Consider the following 17616-nt stretch of genomic DNA (forward strand, 5'->3'; position numbering starts at 1 on the left):
TAATTCTGTATATGTCCCCCAGCACATTCTTTGCATTTACTTGTTTATAGGTCTTTGTTATATATTTAATTAAAGGATGTATATCACTACACGTTTAATTAAGTCCCACTGCTTTAGTAAAATAGCTTCTTACTTGTAAATAATTGTAAAACTGAGAGTTCTGGATGTTACACTTTTTTGATAGATTCTAAATTAATTTCGATCAAATAAGCCTCACATAGTAAACTAGCAATTACATTTTTTGCTGGCCAATTTCGACACTCTCTCGTTGACTTCAATGCAAAAAAAATCCACACTTCGTGGGCTTATTTTCATGGACAGATTTTGGGCTGAGTTGAACCAAAGATTTTTCTAACTAAACCAAGATAACCCACAGCCTGTCGTTTCAAACGGAAACAAGTGAGTCATAGTGGGCAGAACAAGCAAGGAGGTGGTCAGAGCCAAGCACGATTTAGCGAGAACCTATTGGTGCGTTCTAGCCCGTATTTGCACATTTCCGTTAGGGAACGCCTACTCTGCGAAGTGCGCTTGTGCAATAACGCAATTCGCCTTTGCGCCCCTTCTAAACAATGCCATTTAAAAAAAGTCTAACCGGGTAAAGTCTGTCGTAACATATTTTAGTTTTAGGAACAGAAAACTGTATTGAGATTAAATATTTAATCGATGAGAAAATTAGTAGAACGTTGGACAACATCCATCTCGTTCTCCCACTGATTTGGAATTGGCCATATTTGGTAGTGAGTGGAAATGCCAAGCGGATGCTTCAAATTTATACATCCGGTGAAATATTTGTCTTATTGTTCTATCTGTGGTAAAACCTTTTTGGCTTCGCCTCTTCACATCTGGAAGGGGAGGGGCAACCGGGTCGATCCAGCGACAAGACGGGAAGTGGATGAACTTGCGCCAGTAAACAAGATATTTACAGGTATTCTTGCTAAATGTACATGCGTTAACTACACACACGCAGTTACAACTTAAATTAGAAGAGTTTTGGGTCAGTTTGAAGACCTGCAGTGAGAACAGTGCGTTTGTTTCCTTGCTAGATAGAAGTAACGTTAGCTACTGTAGCTAGTTAGACAAGGTAGCTAATGTTTGATATACATCATTTAGCTAACGGTAGCTAGCTAACGTTACGTAGTTGGTAGCTAACCTCATGCATATACAAACAACAATATAACAAAGTAGCTAAATACTTACTTTTGTGTCTGAAGTAGCTACGTTGGCTAGCCACTTGTTCGCCAAAACCAGTTAGCTAGCTAGTTGTGAACAGAGCCATGTGTACGGCAAGGCTCCATCCTAAACAAGGCTAGCTTGCTAGCAAAACAATGGACTGGATATGGCGGGTGTTTGTTGATAGCCACGCAACGCATGTATTGACAACACCCCGCTCACACACACACACAAATAGTGGCGATTTTAGCATGTCAGTCTTGGTGGGCAAACGAAAAAAATGTTTTTTTTAGGTACATGCCAGCAAAGCCACTACACAATACAACCCATTATTTAGACTATAACGGTGACGAACGATGCCCACAAACTGTTAGGGCCTACATATAGCTGTCCCAACAGCACACCTTGCTATCAGCAGAGCCTTTTCTGCCACGAAACAGTTAGTTCAGCTTCATTTACTGCCTTTGAAAGAAACATAACTGGTATGGCTAACTTGCTTAAACAAATATGGTTTCTACTGACAATTGAGATGTACAAACTATGGCATAAGGGGATGATGAGCAGATAAGAGGCAATACGTAATTTCGATTAAGACAATGAGCGTGCTAGGACGGACGTAGTCAATATAACTATTTGTTCAGCACGTTTGAAAATGTACAGTGACAAAATTCAGAACATGGGCCATTCTTACAGTATTCTCCCTGTACACCAAGTCAGAACCGTAGGATAAATAAAGGGGGCTTATAAGCAGACAATGAAAGCTCTTACAATATTTGATTACGTTTCTCTTAAACAGGCGATAGGCTAGATGTGCACCACCAAGTCAGAACAGTAGGCTAAGTTATGAGGGGGAAAGGGACCAAATTATTAGGGTGAGGCACATGGGCCACTAACAGCTTCCTACACAACAAACACTTAGTATTACTTTCTTAGCTACAGTATACATATCTCCCTGGCATATTACATCATATATGCAGCAGCATACAATACATTTTTGGACTCACCTTGTGCTGTGCTCACTTGAACAGGAAGGTGGCACGGCGATCCTTCTTGTGGGCAAATTTTGTCAGCAAATTGTGGCATTCTCTGGATATATGGTGCTTTCAAGACAACTGGGAACTCGGAAAAAAACAAGGTCGAATCACGACGTCTAGAAAGAGGCCAGAGTTCCCGACTTGGAATTCCGAGTCGCATGACCTTTCAAAACTTATTTTCCCAGTCAGAGCTATTTTTGTTCTCTCCCAGTTCCCAGAAGTCATGCAGGATTGACAGCATGACCAATGTATTCAATCTTTTCTGGTTGATGGTGTTGCATGTGATTGTTTATCCTTTTAAGCTTGGAAAAGAGACCCTTACACACAGCAAGTGATTGCATTGCAGTTAGCCACTGATTCCTTCCAAACCACTCCGTGTTGAATTTGCAATTTCCAACTTGTTGTGTTTATGTCCAATGGCCGATGAGCTGAGATTTTGAAAGTATGATGTTGACGTGATCAGCCCAATCAAAGCTACGGTAGATATAGTGTGATTTGACCTCCTTTTATCTGTGGCCAATGACCTTGAGCGTTCTTGGATGGGCACTTCTAATGTAACTATGGCAGCACCCAAGGGGCTTGAATGTTCGAGCTCTACCCGTAGATTTTGTGGTGACGTAGTGCCCCCATGAGTGACAGAACACTAAGCCAATCACAGCGCAACTAGAGAACATTACCAACCCCTACGCTCCGTATTTTACACTGGCTGCCCCACCACCACAGAAAGCACTGAGCTAGGCTGAAACACCTGTATTTTGGAGCTGCCTTACTCAAGAAAACAAAAGAGAGACCATGTTTGTATGCGGCTTTATTAACTCAATTATTTTAGTTTTTTTTTTTTACATTGTTTGCAAACTGATATGTGACACGTATTAATGCCAAAATAACAAGCAAAACAGGCAACAATAAACTAAAATCTTTATTTATTTTTTGTCGCTACTGTGCGCGCACACACACGCACAGCTAGTTAGCAAACTACTAACGTTCGTCTGATGAATCAGGCTGTAATACACAATGAATTGGTGTTCATCCTGAAACTAGGTAAAGTTAGTTGTATATTTGATATTCGGTTTTTACCTCTGTGGTAAACTGAACCATGTACAGCGCCTTCAGAAAGTCTTCACACCCCTGGACTTGTTGTTGTTACAGACAGAATTTAAAATGGATTCAATTGAGATATTTTGTCAATGGCCTACACACAATACCCCATAATGTCAAAGTGAAATAGTTTTTCGCCATGTCATTTTTTTTTACAGTTGAAATTTCTTGTGTCAATAGGTATTCAAGCCCTGTTATGGCAATCCTAAATAAGTTCAGGGTTCAAAATTAGTGTAAGTTACATAAGTTGCATGGGTTTTGACCCCACACATAGAATTATCTTTAAGGTCCCATAGTCGGGCATTGAATTTCAAACACAAAGACCAGGGAGGTTTTCCAATGCCTCACAAAGAAGGGCACCTATTGGTAGATGGGTACAAATTTAAAAGCAGACATTGAATATCCTTTTGAGCATGGTGAAGTTATTAATTACAATGTGGATGGTGTATCATCAAACCCTATCACTACAAAGATACAGGCGTCCTTCCTAACTCAGTTGCCGGAGAGGAAGAAAACCGCTTAGGGATTTCACCATGAGGTCAATGGTGACTTTAAACAGTTACAGGGTTAAATGGCTGGGATAGGAGAAACTGAGGATGGATCAACAACATTGTAGTTACTCTACAATACTAGCCTAATTGACAGAGTGAGAAGAAGGAAGCCTGTACAGATACAAAATATCCCTGGCCTCCCAAAGGGTACTGCGATCTAAGGCACTGCATCGTTTTAACTCCAACCCTGTTTCTGGAGATACCCTCCTGTAGGTTTTAACTCCAACCCTGTTCCTGGAGAGATACCCTCCTGTAGGTTTTAACTCCAACCCTGTTCCTGGAGAGAGATACCCTCCTGGAGAGAGATACCCTCCTGTAGGTTTTAACTCCAACCCTGTTCCTGGAGAGATACCCTCCTGTAGGTTTTAACTCCAACCCTGTTCCTGGAGATACCCTCCTGTAGGTTTTAACTCCAACCCTGTTCCTGGAGAGATACCCTCCTGTAGGTTTTAACTCCAACCCTGTTCCTGGAGAGATACCCTCCTGTAGGTTTTAACTCCAACCCTGTTCCTGGAGAGATACCCTCCTGTAGGTTTTAACTCCAACCCTGTTACTGGAGAGATACCCTCCTGTAGGTTTTAACTCCAACCCTGTTCCTGGAGAGAGATACCCTCCTGGAGAGAGATACCCTCCTGTAGGTTTTAACTCCAACCCTGTTCCTGGAGAGATACCCTCCTGTAGGTTTTAACTCCAACCCTGTTCCTGGAGAGATACCCTCCTGTAGGTTTTAACTCCAACCCTGTTCCTGGAGAGATACCCTCCTGTAGGTTTGAACTCCAACCCTGTTCCATGAGAGGGTTTGGAGTTTGACTCCCACCCATAGCCTCTCCACCAGCCCTGCTGACTGGCTGTAGAGCTGTTCTATCACCAGGTCATCCAAATGGCACCCTATTCCCTATGTAGTGCACTACTTTTAACCAGAACTGGCACCCTATTCCCTATGTAGAGCCCTACTGTTAGCCAGGACTGGCACCCTATTCCCTATGTAGTACAGTAATTTGTAACAGTAGTGCACTATATATAGGGAAAATGCCCATTTGGGATGTACCCTGAGTCTGGAATTAGCCTAGTGTGAACTCTGTGGCACTCCGTGGACTGGCAGAGTCTGTGCTGCAGGGCTGGCATTCAGGGGAGGCCAGATGGGGTTAGGGTTGGGTGGTCATCTTAAGCATGTTGAGGAAGAGCCAGCTAGACGTGGGAGGTGGGAAAGAGAAGATCTCCGCTCCCCTCTGTTCCAGCTGATGGGGCAGAGATGACCTCCGCTCCCCTCTGTCCCAGCTGATGGAGTCAGAGATGACCTCCGCTCCCCTCTCTCCCAGCTGATGGGGCAGAGGTGACCTCCGCTCCCCTCTCTCCCAGCTGATGGGGCAGAGGTGTTCTCCGCTCCCCTCTCTCCCAGCTGATGGGGCAGAGATGACCTCCGCTCCCCTCTCTCCCAGCTGATGGGTCAGAGGTGACCTCCGCTCCCCTCTCTCCCAGCTGATCGGTCAGAGGTGACCTCCGCTCCCCTCTCTCCCAGCTGATGGGGCAGAGGTGACCTCCGCTCCCCTCTCTCCCAGCTGATGGGGCAGAGGTGACCTCCGCTCCCCTCTCTCCCAGCTGATGGGGCAGAGGTGACCTCCGCTCCCCTCTCTCCCAGCTGATGGGGCAGAGGTGACCTCCGCTCTCCTCTGTCCCAGCTGATGGGGCGGAGATGACCTCCGCTCCCCTCTGTCCCAGCTGATGGAGCGGAGGTCATGGGGCAGAGGTGACCTCCGCTCCCCTCTGTATGGGGCGGAGATGACCTCCGCTCCCCTCTGTCCCAGCTGATGGGGCGGAGGTGACCTCCGCTCCCCCCTGTCCCAGCTGATGGGATAGAGATGACCTCCGCTCCCCTCTGTCCCAGCTGATGGGATAGAGATGACCTCCGCTCCCCTCTGTCCCAGCTGATGGGATAGAGATGACCTCCGCTCCCCTCTGTCCCAGCTGATGGGATAGAGATGACCTCCGCTCCCCTCTGTCCCAGCTGATGGGATAGAGATGACCTCCGCTCCCCTCTGTCCGAGCTGATGGGGCAGAGATGACCTCCGCTCCCCTCTGTCCCAGCTGATGGGGCAGAGATGACCTCCGCTCCCCTCTGTCCCAGCTGATGGGGCAGAGATGACCTCCGCTCCCCTCTCTCCCAGCTGATGGGGCAGAGAAGACCTCCGCTCCCCTCTGTCCCAGCTGATGGGATAGAGATGACCTCCGCTCCCCTCTGTCCCAGCTGATGGGGCAGAGATGACCTCCGCTCCCCTCTGTCCCAGCTGATGGGGCAGAGATGACCTCCGCTCCCCTCTGTCCCAGCTGATGGGGCAGAGATGACCTCCGCTCCCCTCTGTCCCAGCTGATGGGGCAGAGATGACCTCCGCTCCCCTCTGTCCCAGCTGATGGGGCAGAGATGACCTCCGCTCCCCTCTGTCCCAGCTGATGGGGCAGAGATGACCTCCGCTCCCCTCTGTCCCAGCTGATGGGGCAGAGATGACCTTGCTCCCCTCTGTCCCAGCTGATGGGATAGAGATGACCTCCGCTCCCCTCTGTCCCAGCTGATGGGATAGAAATGACCTCCGCTCCCCTCCGTCCCAGCTGATGGGGCAGAGATGACCTCCGCTCCCCTCTGTCCCAGCTGATGGGCCTTTGCCAGTCAAGTCTCGTATATATGTATATATACACACTCTGCTGGGGTTTCGGGCAGTCAGAGGATAGCAGCTACACTGGCAGCAGTCCTGCATGCTTGTACGTAACATAATATAGTCCACATGTATTTGGGCAGCTGACGTTTATATATAATTGAGGCAGCCGTGTTATACAAACAATTTGCACAGTGTCAGTTCGGTGAGTGAAGCTTTTTATATAGACTGTTTTCAATAATTCTTATTTCCTCCCAACAGTACGTAATGGCCTGATTTTGAAACCCATCACCAATATCCAACATGGGGAGGGAAAGGAAGTGCATTCTCTGTCAGATCGTATACAGCTCCAAACAGGTAAAACCTTTTCAAAGCTTCTTGGAAAGAAACAGAGTCATTATCGGGCCTACATGTTTGTTTTTTTTATAGCGATTTTCTAAAACCTAAAGATGGCGCTTTCATCACCACGACCTTTTGTTTTGATAAATATCATGTGGTATTTAGATGTGAATGGTTTGTTTTGATAAATATCATGTCTTTAGATGTGAACGGTTTGTTTTGATAAATATCATGTCTTTAGATGTGAACGGTTTGTTTTGATAAATATCATGTCTTTAGATGTGAACGGTTTGTTTTCATAAATATCATGTCTTTAGATGTGAACGGTTTGTGTTCTTGTGTCTCCAGGAGATGGATGAGCATATGAAGAGTATGCTGCATCATCGTGAACTGGAGAACCTTAAGGGCCGGTGAGAACTACTGCTGAACTTACGCTAACTTACCCATGCATGGAACTTACGCTAACTTACCCATGCATGGAACTTACGCTAACTTACCCAGAACTTACACTAACTTACCCATGCATGGAACTTACGCTAACTTACCCAGAACTTACACTAACTTACCCATGCATGGAACTTGCGCTAACTTACCCATGCATTGAACTTGCGCTAACTTACCCATGCATTGAACTTGCGCTAACTTACCCATGCATTGAACTTACACTAACTTACCCAGACACTGAACTTACGCTAACTTACCCAGACACTGAACTTACGCTAACTTACCCATGCACTGAATTTACGCTAACTTACCCAGAACTTACACTAACTTACCCATGCACTGAACTTATGCTAACTTACCCAGAACTTACGCTAACTTTCCCAGACACTGAACTTACGCTAACTTTCCCAGACACTGAACTTACACTAACTTACCCAGACACTGAACTTACACTAACTTTCCCAGACACTGAACTTACGCTAACTTACCCATGCACTGAATTTACGCTAACTTACCCATGCACTGAATTTACGCTAACTTACCCATGCACTGAATTTACGCTAACTTACCCATGCACTGAACTTACGCTAACTTACCCAGAACTTACACTAACTTACCTAGACACTGAACTTACACTAACTTACCCAGACACTGAACTTACACTAACTTACCCAGAACTTACACTAACTCAGCCATGTACAGGTGCACAAATTGTTGCACATTTACCCTCATTTTTCCTGCAGAGCGAGTTGGGTTATGTTTGAGATGAATGAATTCCCACAACTGTTTCAGGAGATGATGCTGCAACTCCTGCCAAGTCTTGTGATCAGGAAAACCTTCCGGCACTTGACATTGGTCACGTGTGTGATTGGTCACGTGTGTGATTTGGTCACGTGTGATTGGTCAGGTGTGCCCGGCCTAGCATTAGCTGGGAAATGGATAGGGGCACAGCTGCCACAACTATGGCATATATTTATATATAGATACAATCTGACTGGAACAACAGTCTCAGACCAGCTGACTGTAACAACTGGCCCGGACCAACTGACGACTGGAACTGGGCCTAAATTCTTTTGGGGGGGGGGGGCACCAGCCACTGTGGTAGGTAGATTAAAAAAAATCTACCAGCCATTAATTTTTACCACCCAAAATATTTTTTCCATAATTACATCAAAAAAACATTTTTTGTTGTTGTTGACCTGGGTCTTTTAACCAAAATATAAGATGAGACAAAATGTTCAGCTGCCCCTTTAAGGGTGGGAGGTTACCGTGGTAACGGGGCCACTCACTTCCTGTCACGCTTTGTCTGTGTGTGTGAGATTTGGGATCTGGCTCTTCACTATCAGCTGAAGCAGCAGGCTCAAACTAACTTTTGAAAAACAACCAAGTTTGGGATCAGAACAATGTAAATAGCTAAGAAACACAAGGACAAAGTCTCACTTTTTAGACTTTAGAGTAAATTAGACTATTGTTTATGCCTGTGTGCAGCGCCTACAAAAATGAATCTTCACTCAGTGCACACAGCTTCCCCTGCTAGGCAGCGGTGGGGTGGGATATAGGATTCATATTTCTTTGTGTGATTAGCAGCTATGAAACAAAACAGCAGAAATACTTTGAAAACAGCTACTGCAGCATTTTCCTGTTATAAAACGCAACTCGCACGTGCTCATACATGACTTTGACTATTTTTATTCGCAAATGTAATGTTCCCGCTGTAGCCCTGCATATTGACCACCCGCCAACGTGGCTGGTGAAAGGGACGTTCTTACCCGCCAGTACCTAAATCTAACCGTGTTAAATTTATGCCCCGGCCTGGAACAACAGGCCCGGACCAACTGACTGGAACAACAGGCCCGGACCAACTGACTGGAACAACAGGCCCGGACCAACTGACTGGAACAACAGGCCCCGACCAACTGACTGGAACAACAGGCCCGGACCAACTGACTGGAACAACAGGCCCCGACCAACTGACTGGAACAACAGGCCCGGACCAACTGACTGGAACAACAGGCCCGGACCAACTGACTGGAACAACAGGCCCGGACCAACTGACTGGAACAACAGGCCCGGACCAACTGACTGGAACAACAGGCCCGGACCAACTGACTGGAACAACAGGCCCGGACCAACTGACTGGAGCAACAGGCCCCGACCAACTGACTGGAACAACAGGCCCCGACCAACTGACTGGAACAACAGGCCCCGACCAACTGACTGGAACAACAGGCCCCGACCAACTGACTGGAACAACAGGCCCCGACCAACTGACTGGAACAACAGGCCCCGACCAACTGACTGGAACAACAGGCCCCGACCAACTGACTGGAACAACAGGCCCCGACCAACTGACTGGAACAACAGGCCCCGACCAACTGACTGGAACAACAGGCCCCGACCAACTGACTGGAACAACAGGCCCCGACCAACTGACTGGAACAACAGGCCCCGACCAACTGACTGGAACAACAGGCCCCGACCAACTGACTGGAACAACAGGCCCCGACCAACTGACTGGAACAACAGGCCCCGACCAACTGACTGGAACAACAGGCCCCGACCAACTGACTGGAACAACAGGCCCCGACCAACTGACTGGAACAACAGGCCCCGACCAACTGACTGGACAACAGGCCCCGACCAACTGACTGGAGCAACAGGCCCCGACCAACTGACTGGAGCAACAGGCCCCGACCAACTGACTGGAGCAACAGGCCCCGACCAACTGACTGGAGCAACAGGCCCCGACCAACTGACTGGAGCAACAGGCCCCGACCAACTGACTGGAGCAACAGGCCCCGACCAACTGACTGGAGCAACAGGCCCCGACCAACTGACTGGAGCAACAGGCCCGGACCAACTGACTGGAGCAACAGGCCCGGACCAACTGACTGGAGCAACAGGCCCGGACCAACTGACTGGAGCAACAGGCCCCGACCAACTGACTGGAACAACAGGCCCCGACCAACTGACTGGAACAACAGGCCCCGACCAACTGACTGGAACAACAGGCCCCGACCAACTGACTGGAACAACAGGCCCCGACCAACTGACTGGAACAACAGGCCCCGACCAATTGACTGGAGCAACAGGCCCCGACCAACTGACTGGAGCAACAGGCCCCGACCAACTGACTGGAGCAACAGGCCCCGACCAACTGACTGGAGCAACAGGCCCCGACCAACTGACTGGAGCAACAGGCCCCGACCAACTGACTGGAGCAACAGGCCCGGACCAACTGACTGGAGCAACAGGCCCGGACCAACTGACTGGAGCAACAGGCCCGGACCAACTGACTGGAGCAACAGGCCCGGACCAACTGACTGGAGCAACAGGCCCGGACCAACTGACTGGAGCAACAGGCCCGGACCAACTGACTGGAGCAACAGGCCCGGACCAACTGACTGGAGCAACAGGCCCGGACCAACTGACTGGAGCAACAGGCCCCGACCAACTGACTGGAGCAACAGGCCCCGACCAACTGACTGGAACAACAGGCCCGGACCAACTGACTGGAACAACAGGCCCGGACCAACTGACTGGAGCAACAGGCCCGGACCAACTGACTGGAGCAACAGGCCCCGACCAACTGACTGGAGCAACAGGCCCCGACCAACTGACTGGAGCAACAGGCCCCGACCAACTGACTGGAGCAACAGGCCCCGACCAACTGACTGGGACAACAGGCCCCGACCAACTGACTGGGACAACAGGCCCCGACCAACTGACTGGAGCAACAGGCCCCGACCAACTGACGACCAACTGACTGGAGCAACAGGCCCGGACCAACTGACTGGAGCAACAGGCCCGGACCAACTGACTGGAGCAACAGGCCCGGACCAACTGACTGGAGCAACAGGCCCGGACCAACTGACTGGAGCAACAGGCCCCGACCAACTGACTGGAACAACAGGCCCGGACCAACTGACTGGAACAACAGGCCCCGACCAACTGACTGGAACAACAGGCCCCGACCAACTGACTGGAACAACAGGCCCCGACCAACTGACTGGAACAACAGGCCCGGACCAACTGACTGGAACAACAGGCCCCGACCAACTGACTGGAGCAACAGGCCCCGACCAACTGACTGGAACAACAGGCCCGGACCAACTGACTGGAACAACAGGCCCGGACCAACTGACTGGAACAACAGGCCCGGACCAACTGACTGGAACAACAGGCCCGGACCAACTGACTGGAGCAACAGGCCCCGACCAACTGACTGGAGCAACAGGCCCCGACCAACTGACTGGGACAACAGGCCCCGACCAACTGACTGGGACAACAGGCCCCGACCAACTGACTGGGACAACAGGCCCGGACCAACTGACTGGAGCAACAGGCCCCGACCAACTGACGACCAACTGACTGGAGCAACAGGCCCGGACCAACTGACTGGAGCAACAGGCCCGGACCAACTGACTGGAGCAACAGGCCCGGACCAACTGACTGGAGCAACAGGCCCCGACCAACTGACTGGAGCAACAGGCCCCGACCAACTGACTGGAGCAACAGGCCCCGACCAACTGACTGGAGCAACAGGCCCCGACCAACTGACTGGAGCAACAGGCCCGGACCAACTGACTGGAACAACAGGCCCGGACCAACTGACTGGAACAACAGGCCCGGACCAACTGACTGGAACAACAGGCCCCGACCAACTGACTGGAACAACTGACTGGAACAACAGGCCCCAACCAACTGACGACCAACTGACTGGAACAACAGGCCTGAACCAACTGACGACCAACTGACTGGAACAACAGGCCTGAACCAACTGACGACCAACTGACTGGAACAACAGGCCTGAACCAATTGACGACCAGCTGACTGGAACAACGGATTGTAGGGATTGTCCCTAATGGCACCCTATTCCCTACATAGTGCACTACTTTTGACTAGAGTCCTTTAGGTCTTGGTCAAAAGAAGTGCACTAGATGGGAGATAGGGTGTCATGTGGGACACAGTCGGCACTCTGCAACTATTTCAAGTGACTGTCGTGGAGATTACTGAAATATGTGACCGCAGCGGGCAGTCTCTTAACTGTACCAACTAGGGGACGGGAGAGGCTCTTAACTGTACCATCTAGGGGGAAGGAGAGGCTCTTAACTGTACCATCTAGGAGAAAGGAGAGGCTCTTAACTGTACCATCTAGGAGAAAGGAGAGGCTCTTAACTGTACCATCTAGGAGAAAGGAGAGGCTCTTAACTGTACCATCTAGGAGAATGGAGAGGCTCTTAACTGTACCATCTAGGAGAATGGAGAGGCTCTTAACTGTACCATCTAGGGGAAAGGAGAGGCTCTTAACTGTACCATCTAGGAGACGGGAGAGGCTCTTAACTGTACCATCTAGGGGAAAGGAGAGGCTCTTAACTGTACCATCTAGGGGAAAGGAGAGGCTCTTAACTGTACCATCTAGGAGAAAGGAGAGGCTCTTAACTGTACCATCTAGGAGAAAGGAGAGGCTCTTAACTGTACCATCTAGGAGAAAGGAGAGGCTCTTAACTGTACCATCTAGGAGAAAGGAGAGGCTCTTAACTGTACCATCTAGGAGAAAGGAGAGGCTCTTAACTGTACCATCTAGGGGAAAGGAGAGGCTCTTAACTGTACCATCTAGGAGAAAGGAGAGGCTCTTAACTGTACCATCTAGGAGAAAGGAGAGGCTCTTAACTGTACCATCTAGGAGAAAGGAGAGGCTCTTAACTGTACCATCTAGGGAGAAGGGAGAGGCTCTTAACTGTACCATCTAGGAGAAAGGAGACGCTCTTAACTGTACCATCTAGGAGAAAGGAGAGGCTCTTAACTGTACCATCTAGGAGAAAGGAGAGGCTCTTAACTGTACCATCTAGGGGGAAGGAGAGGCTCTTAACTGTACCATCTAGGAGAAAGGAGAGGCTCTTAACTGTACCATCTAGGAGAAAGGAGAGGCTCTTAACTGTACCATCTAGGATAAAGGAGAAGCTCTTAACTGTACCATCTAGGAGAATGGAGAGGCTCTTAACTGTACCATCTAGGGGAAAGGAGAGGCTCTTAACTGTACCATCTAGGAGACGGGAGAGGCTCTTAACTGTACCATCTAGGGGAAAGGAGGAGGCTCTTAACTGTACCCTCTAGGAGAAAGGAGAGGCTCTTAACTGTACATCTAGGAGAAAGGAGAGGCTCTTAACTGTACCATCTAGGAGAAAGGAGAGGCTCTTAACTGTACCATCTAGGAGAAAGGAGAGGCTCTTAACTTACCATCTAGGAGAAAGGAGAGGCTTCTTAACATGTACCATCTAATGGGAGAGTACGAGGCTCTTACTGTAACCATCTATGAGAAAGAGAGGCTCTTAAACTGTACCATCTAGGAGAAAGGAGAGGCTCTTAACTGTACCATCTAGGAGAGGAGAGCCTCTTAACTGTACCATCTAGGAGAAGGGAGAGCTTCTTAACTGTGACAATCTAGGAGAATTGAGAGGCTCTTACTGTACATCTAGGAGAAAGGAGAGCTCCTTAACTGTATTCCATCTAGGAGAAAGGAGAGCTCTTAACTGTACTCATCTAGGGCAAAGGAGAGGCCTAACTGTACCATCTAGAGAAGGAGGAGGCTCTTAACTGTACCATCTAGGGGAAAGGAGAGGCTCTTAACTGTACAATCTAGTAGAAGAGAGGCTCTTACTGTACCATCTAGGGAGAAGGGAGAGGCTCTTACTGTACCACCTAGGAGAAGGAGAGCTCTTAACTGACCATCTAGGAGAAAAGGAAGGCTCTTAACTGTACTCTAGGAGAAAAGAGAGGCCTCTTAACTGTACCATCTAGGATAAAGGAGAGGCTCTTACCTGTACATCTAGGGTTAAGGGAGAGCTCTTACTGTACCATCTAGGGGATAGGCTCTTAACTGTACCATCTAGGGAAAGGGAGAGTCTCTTAACTGTACCATCTAGGGGGAAGGAGAGTCCCCAACGCCACGCTCTTAACTGTACCATCTAGGAGAAAGGAGAGGCTCTAACTGTACCATCTAGGGGGAAGGGAGAGGCTCTTAACTGTACCATCTAGGAGAAAGGAGAGCTCTTAACTGTACCATCTAGGGAAAGGGAGAGGCTCTTAACTGACCATCTAGGGGGGTTTTTTTAAATTATTAGGACGTGTGGACAGTTTTAAATGATTAGGACATGTGGACAGTTTTAATCAGAGTTCCAGCGGTGGATCTGATCTGGGCCAGAACCAGAATCCTCTTATTCACCACTGAAGTGAGTTTGGAGAAACTGAAAGTATGAAATCGAACTCAGAATCAAATAGGCTTCCCAAAAATAACATGGGAACGTTTATCAGGTAGCCTGATTTCAGATGCGTTCATGGAAGCAGGATTTTTAGGGAAATCGTTCTTCTTGCAAAGCATGTAAACTATTATATTAATCTGACTATACACAACAAACTATTATATTAATCTGACTATACACAACAAACTATTATATTAATCTGACTACACACAAAACTATTATATTAATCTGACTACACACAAAACTATTATATTAATCTGACTACACACAAAACTATTATATTAATCTGACTACACACAACAAACTATTAATTAATCTGACTACACACACAAACATATATTAATCTGACTACACACAAACTATTATATTAATCTGACTACACACAAACTATTATATTAATCTGACTACACACAACAAACTATTATATTAATCTGACTACACACAACAAACTATTATATTAATCTGACTACACACAAAACTATTATATTAATCTGACTACATACAAACTATTATATTAATCTGACTACACACAAACTATTATATTAATCTGACTACCACAAACTATTATATTAATCTGACTACACACAATAACTATTATATTAATCTGACTATACACAACAAACTATTATATTAATCTGACTACACACACAAACTATTATATTATCTGACTACACACATAAACTATTATATTAATCTGACTACACACAAAAACTATTTATATCTGACTACACACAATAACTATTATATAATCTGACACACAATAAACTATTATATTAATCTGACTACACACACAAACTATTATATTAATCTGACTACACACAACAAACTTATATAATCTGACTATACACAACAAACTATTATATTAATCTGACTACACACAACAACTATTATATTAATCTGACTATACACAACAAACTATTATATTAATCTGACTATACACAACAAACTATTATATTAATCTGACTATACACAACAAACTATTATATTAATCTGACTACACACAACAAACTATTATATTAATCTGACTACACACAACAAACTATTATATTAATCTGACTACACACAACAAACTATTATATTAATCTGACTACACACAACAAACTATTATATTAATCTGACTACATACAAACTATTATATTAATCTGACTACATACAACTATTATATTAATCTGACTACACACAACAACTATTATATTATCTGACTACACACAACAAACTATTATATTAATCTGACTACATACAAACTATTATATTAATCTGACTACACACAAACTATTATATTAATCTGACTACACACAAAACTATTATTAATCTGACTACACACAAACTATTATATTAATCTGACTACACAACAAACTATTATATTAATCTGACTACACACAACAAACTATTATATTAATCTGACTACACACAACAAACTATTATATTAATCTGACTACACACAATAAACTATTATATTAATCTGACTACACACAAACTATTATATTAATCTGACTACACACAACAAACTATTATATTAATCTGACTACACACAACAAACTATTATATTAATCTGACTATACACAACAACTATTATATTAATCTGACTACACACAACAAACTATTATATTAATCTGACTACACACAACAACATTATATTAATCGACTACACCAACAAACTATTATATTAATCTGACTACACACAATAAACTATTATAATCTGACTATACACAATAAACTATTATATTATCTGACTACACACAAACTATTATATTAATCTGACTACACACAACAAACTATTATATTAATCTGACTACACACAACAAACTATTATATTAATCTGACTCACACAACAAACTATTATATTAATCTGACTATACACAACAACTATTATATTAATCTGACTACACACAACAAACTATTATATTAATCTGACTACACACAACAAACTATTATATTATCTGACTATAAACAAACTATATATTAATCTGACTATACACAAACTATTATATTAATCTGACTACACACAACAAACTATTATATTAATCTGACTACACACAACAAACTATTATATTAATCTGACTATACACAAACTATTATATTAATCTGACTACACACAAACTATTATATTAATCTGACTACACACAACAAACTATTATATTAATCTGACTACACACAAACTATTATATTAATCTGACTACACACAAACTATTATATTAATCTGACTACACAAACTATTATATTAATCTGACTACACAAACTATTATATTAATCTGACTACACACAACAAACTATTATATTAATCTGACTATACACAATAAACTATTATATTAATCTGACTATACACAATAAACTATTATATTAATCTGACTATACACAACAAACTATTATATTAATCTGACTATACACAACAAACTATTATATTAATCTGACTATACACAATAAACTATTATATTAATCTGACTACACACAATAAACTATTATATTAATCTGACTACACACAAACTATTATATTAATCTGACTATACACAAACTATTATATTAATCTGACTACACACAAACTATTATATTAATCTGACTACACACAACAAACTATTATATTAATCTGACTACACACAACAAACTATTATATTAATCTGACTACACACAACAAACTATTATATTAATCTGACTACACAAACTATTATATTAATCTGACTACACAAACTATTATATTAATCTGACTACACACAACAAACTATTATATTAATCTGACTACACACAAACTATTATATTAATCTGACTACACACAACAAACTATTATATTAATCTGACTACACACAATAAACTATTATATTAATCTGACTACACACAATAAACTATTATATTAATCTGACTACACACAATAAACTATTATATTAATCTGACTACACACAATAAACTATTATATTAATCTGACTACACACAACAAACTATTATATTAATCTGACTACACACAACAAACTATTATATTAATCTGACTATACACAACAAACTATTATATTAATCTGACTACACAACAAACTATTATATTAATCTGACTACACACAACAAACTATTATATTAAATCTGA

General features: G+C 44.7%; 1 protein-coding gene across 1 annotated transcript in view; it reads left to right on the plus strand.

The window, feature by feature from the left end:
* The first annotated feature begins 854 nt into the window (after window positions 1-854).
* znf106a (zinc finger protein 106a) overlaps window positions 855-17616 on the plus strand; it is a 57669-nt gene continuing 40907 nt past the window's right edge. The window contains exons 1-3 of the mRNA XM_038982392.1: window positions 855-925; window positions 6763-6858; window positions 7189-7250. Of these exons, the coding sequence (XP_038838320.1) occupies window positions 6805-6858; window positions 7189-7250 (116 nt within the window). The 5' untranslated portion in view covers window positions 855-925; window positions 6763-6804. The remainder of the gene's footprint in view (window positions 926-6762; window positions 6859-7188; window positions 7251-17616) is intronic.

The sequence above is a fragment of the Salvelinus namaycush genome, unplaced genomic scaffold (assembly GCF_016432855.1).
Source record: "Salvelinus namaycush isolate Seneca unplaced genomic scaffold, SaNama_1.0 Scaffold115, whole genome shotgun sequence".
NCBI lineage: Eukaryota > Metazoa > Chordata > Actinopteri > Salmoniformes > Salmonidae > Salvelinus > Salvelinus namaycush.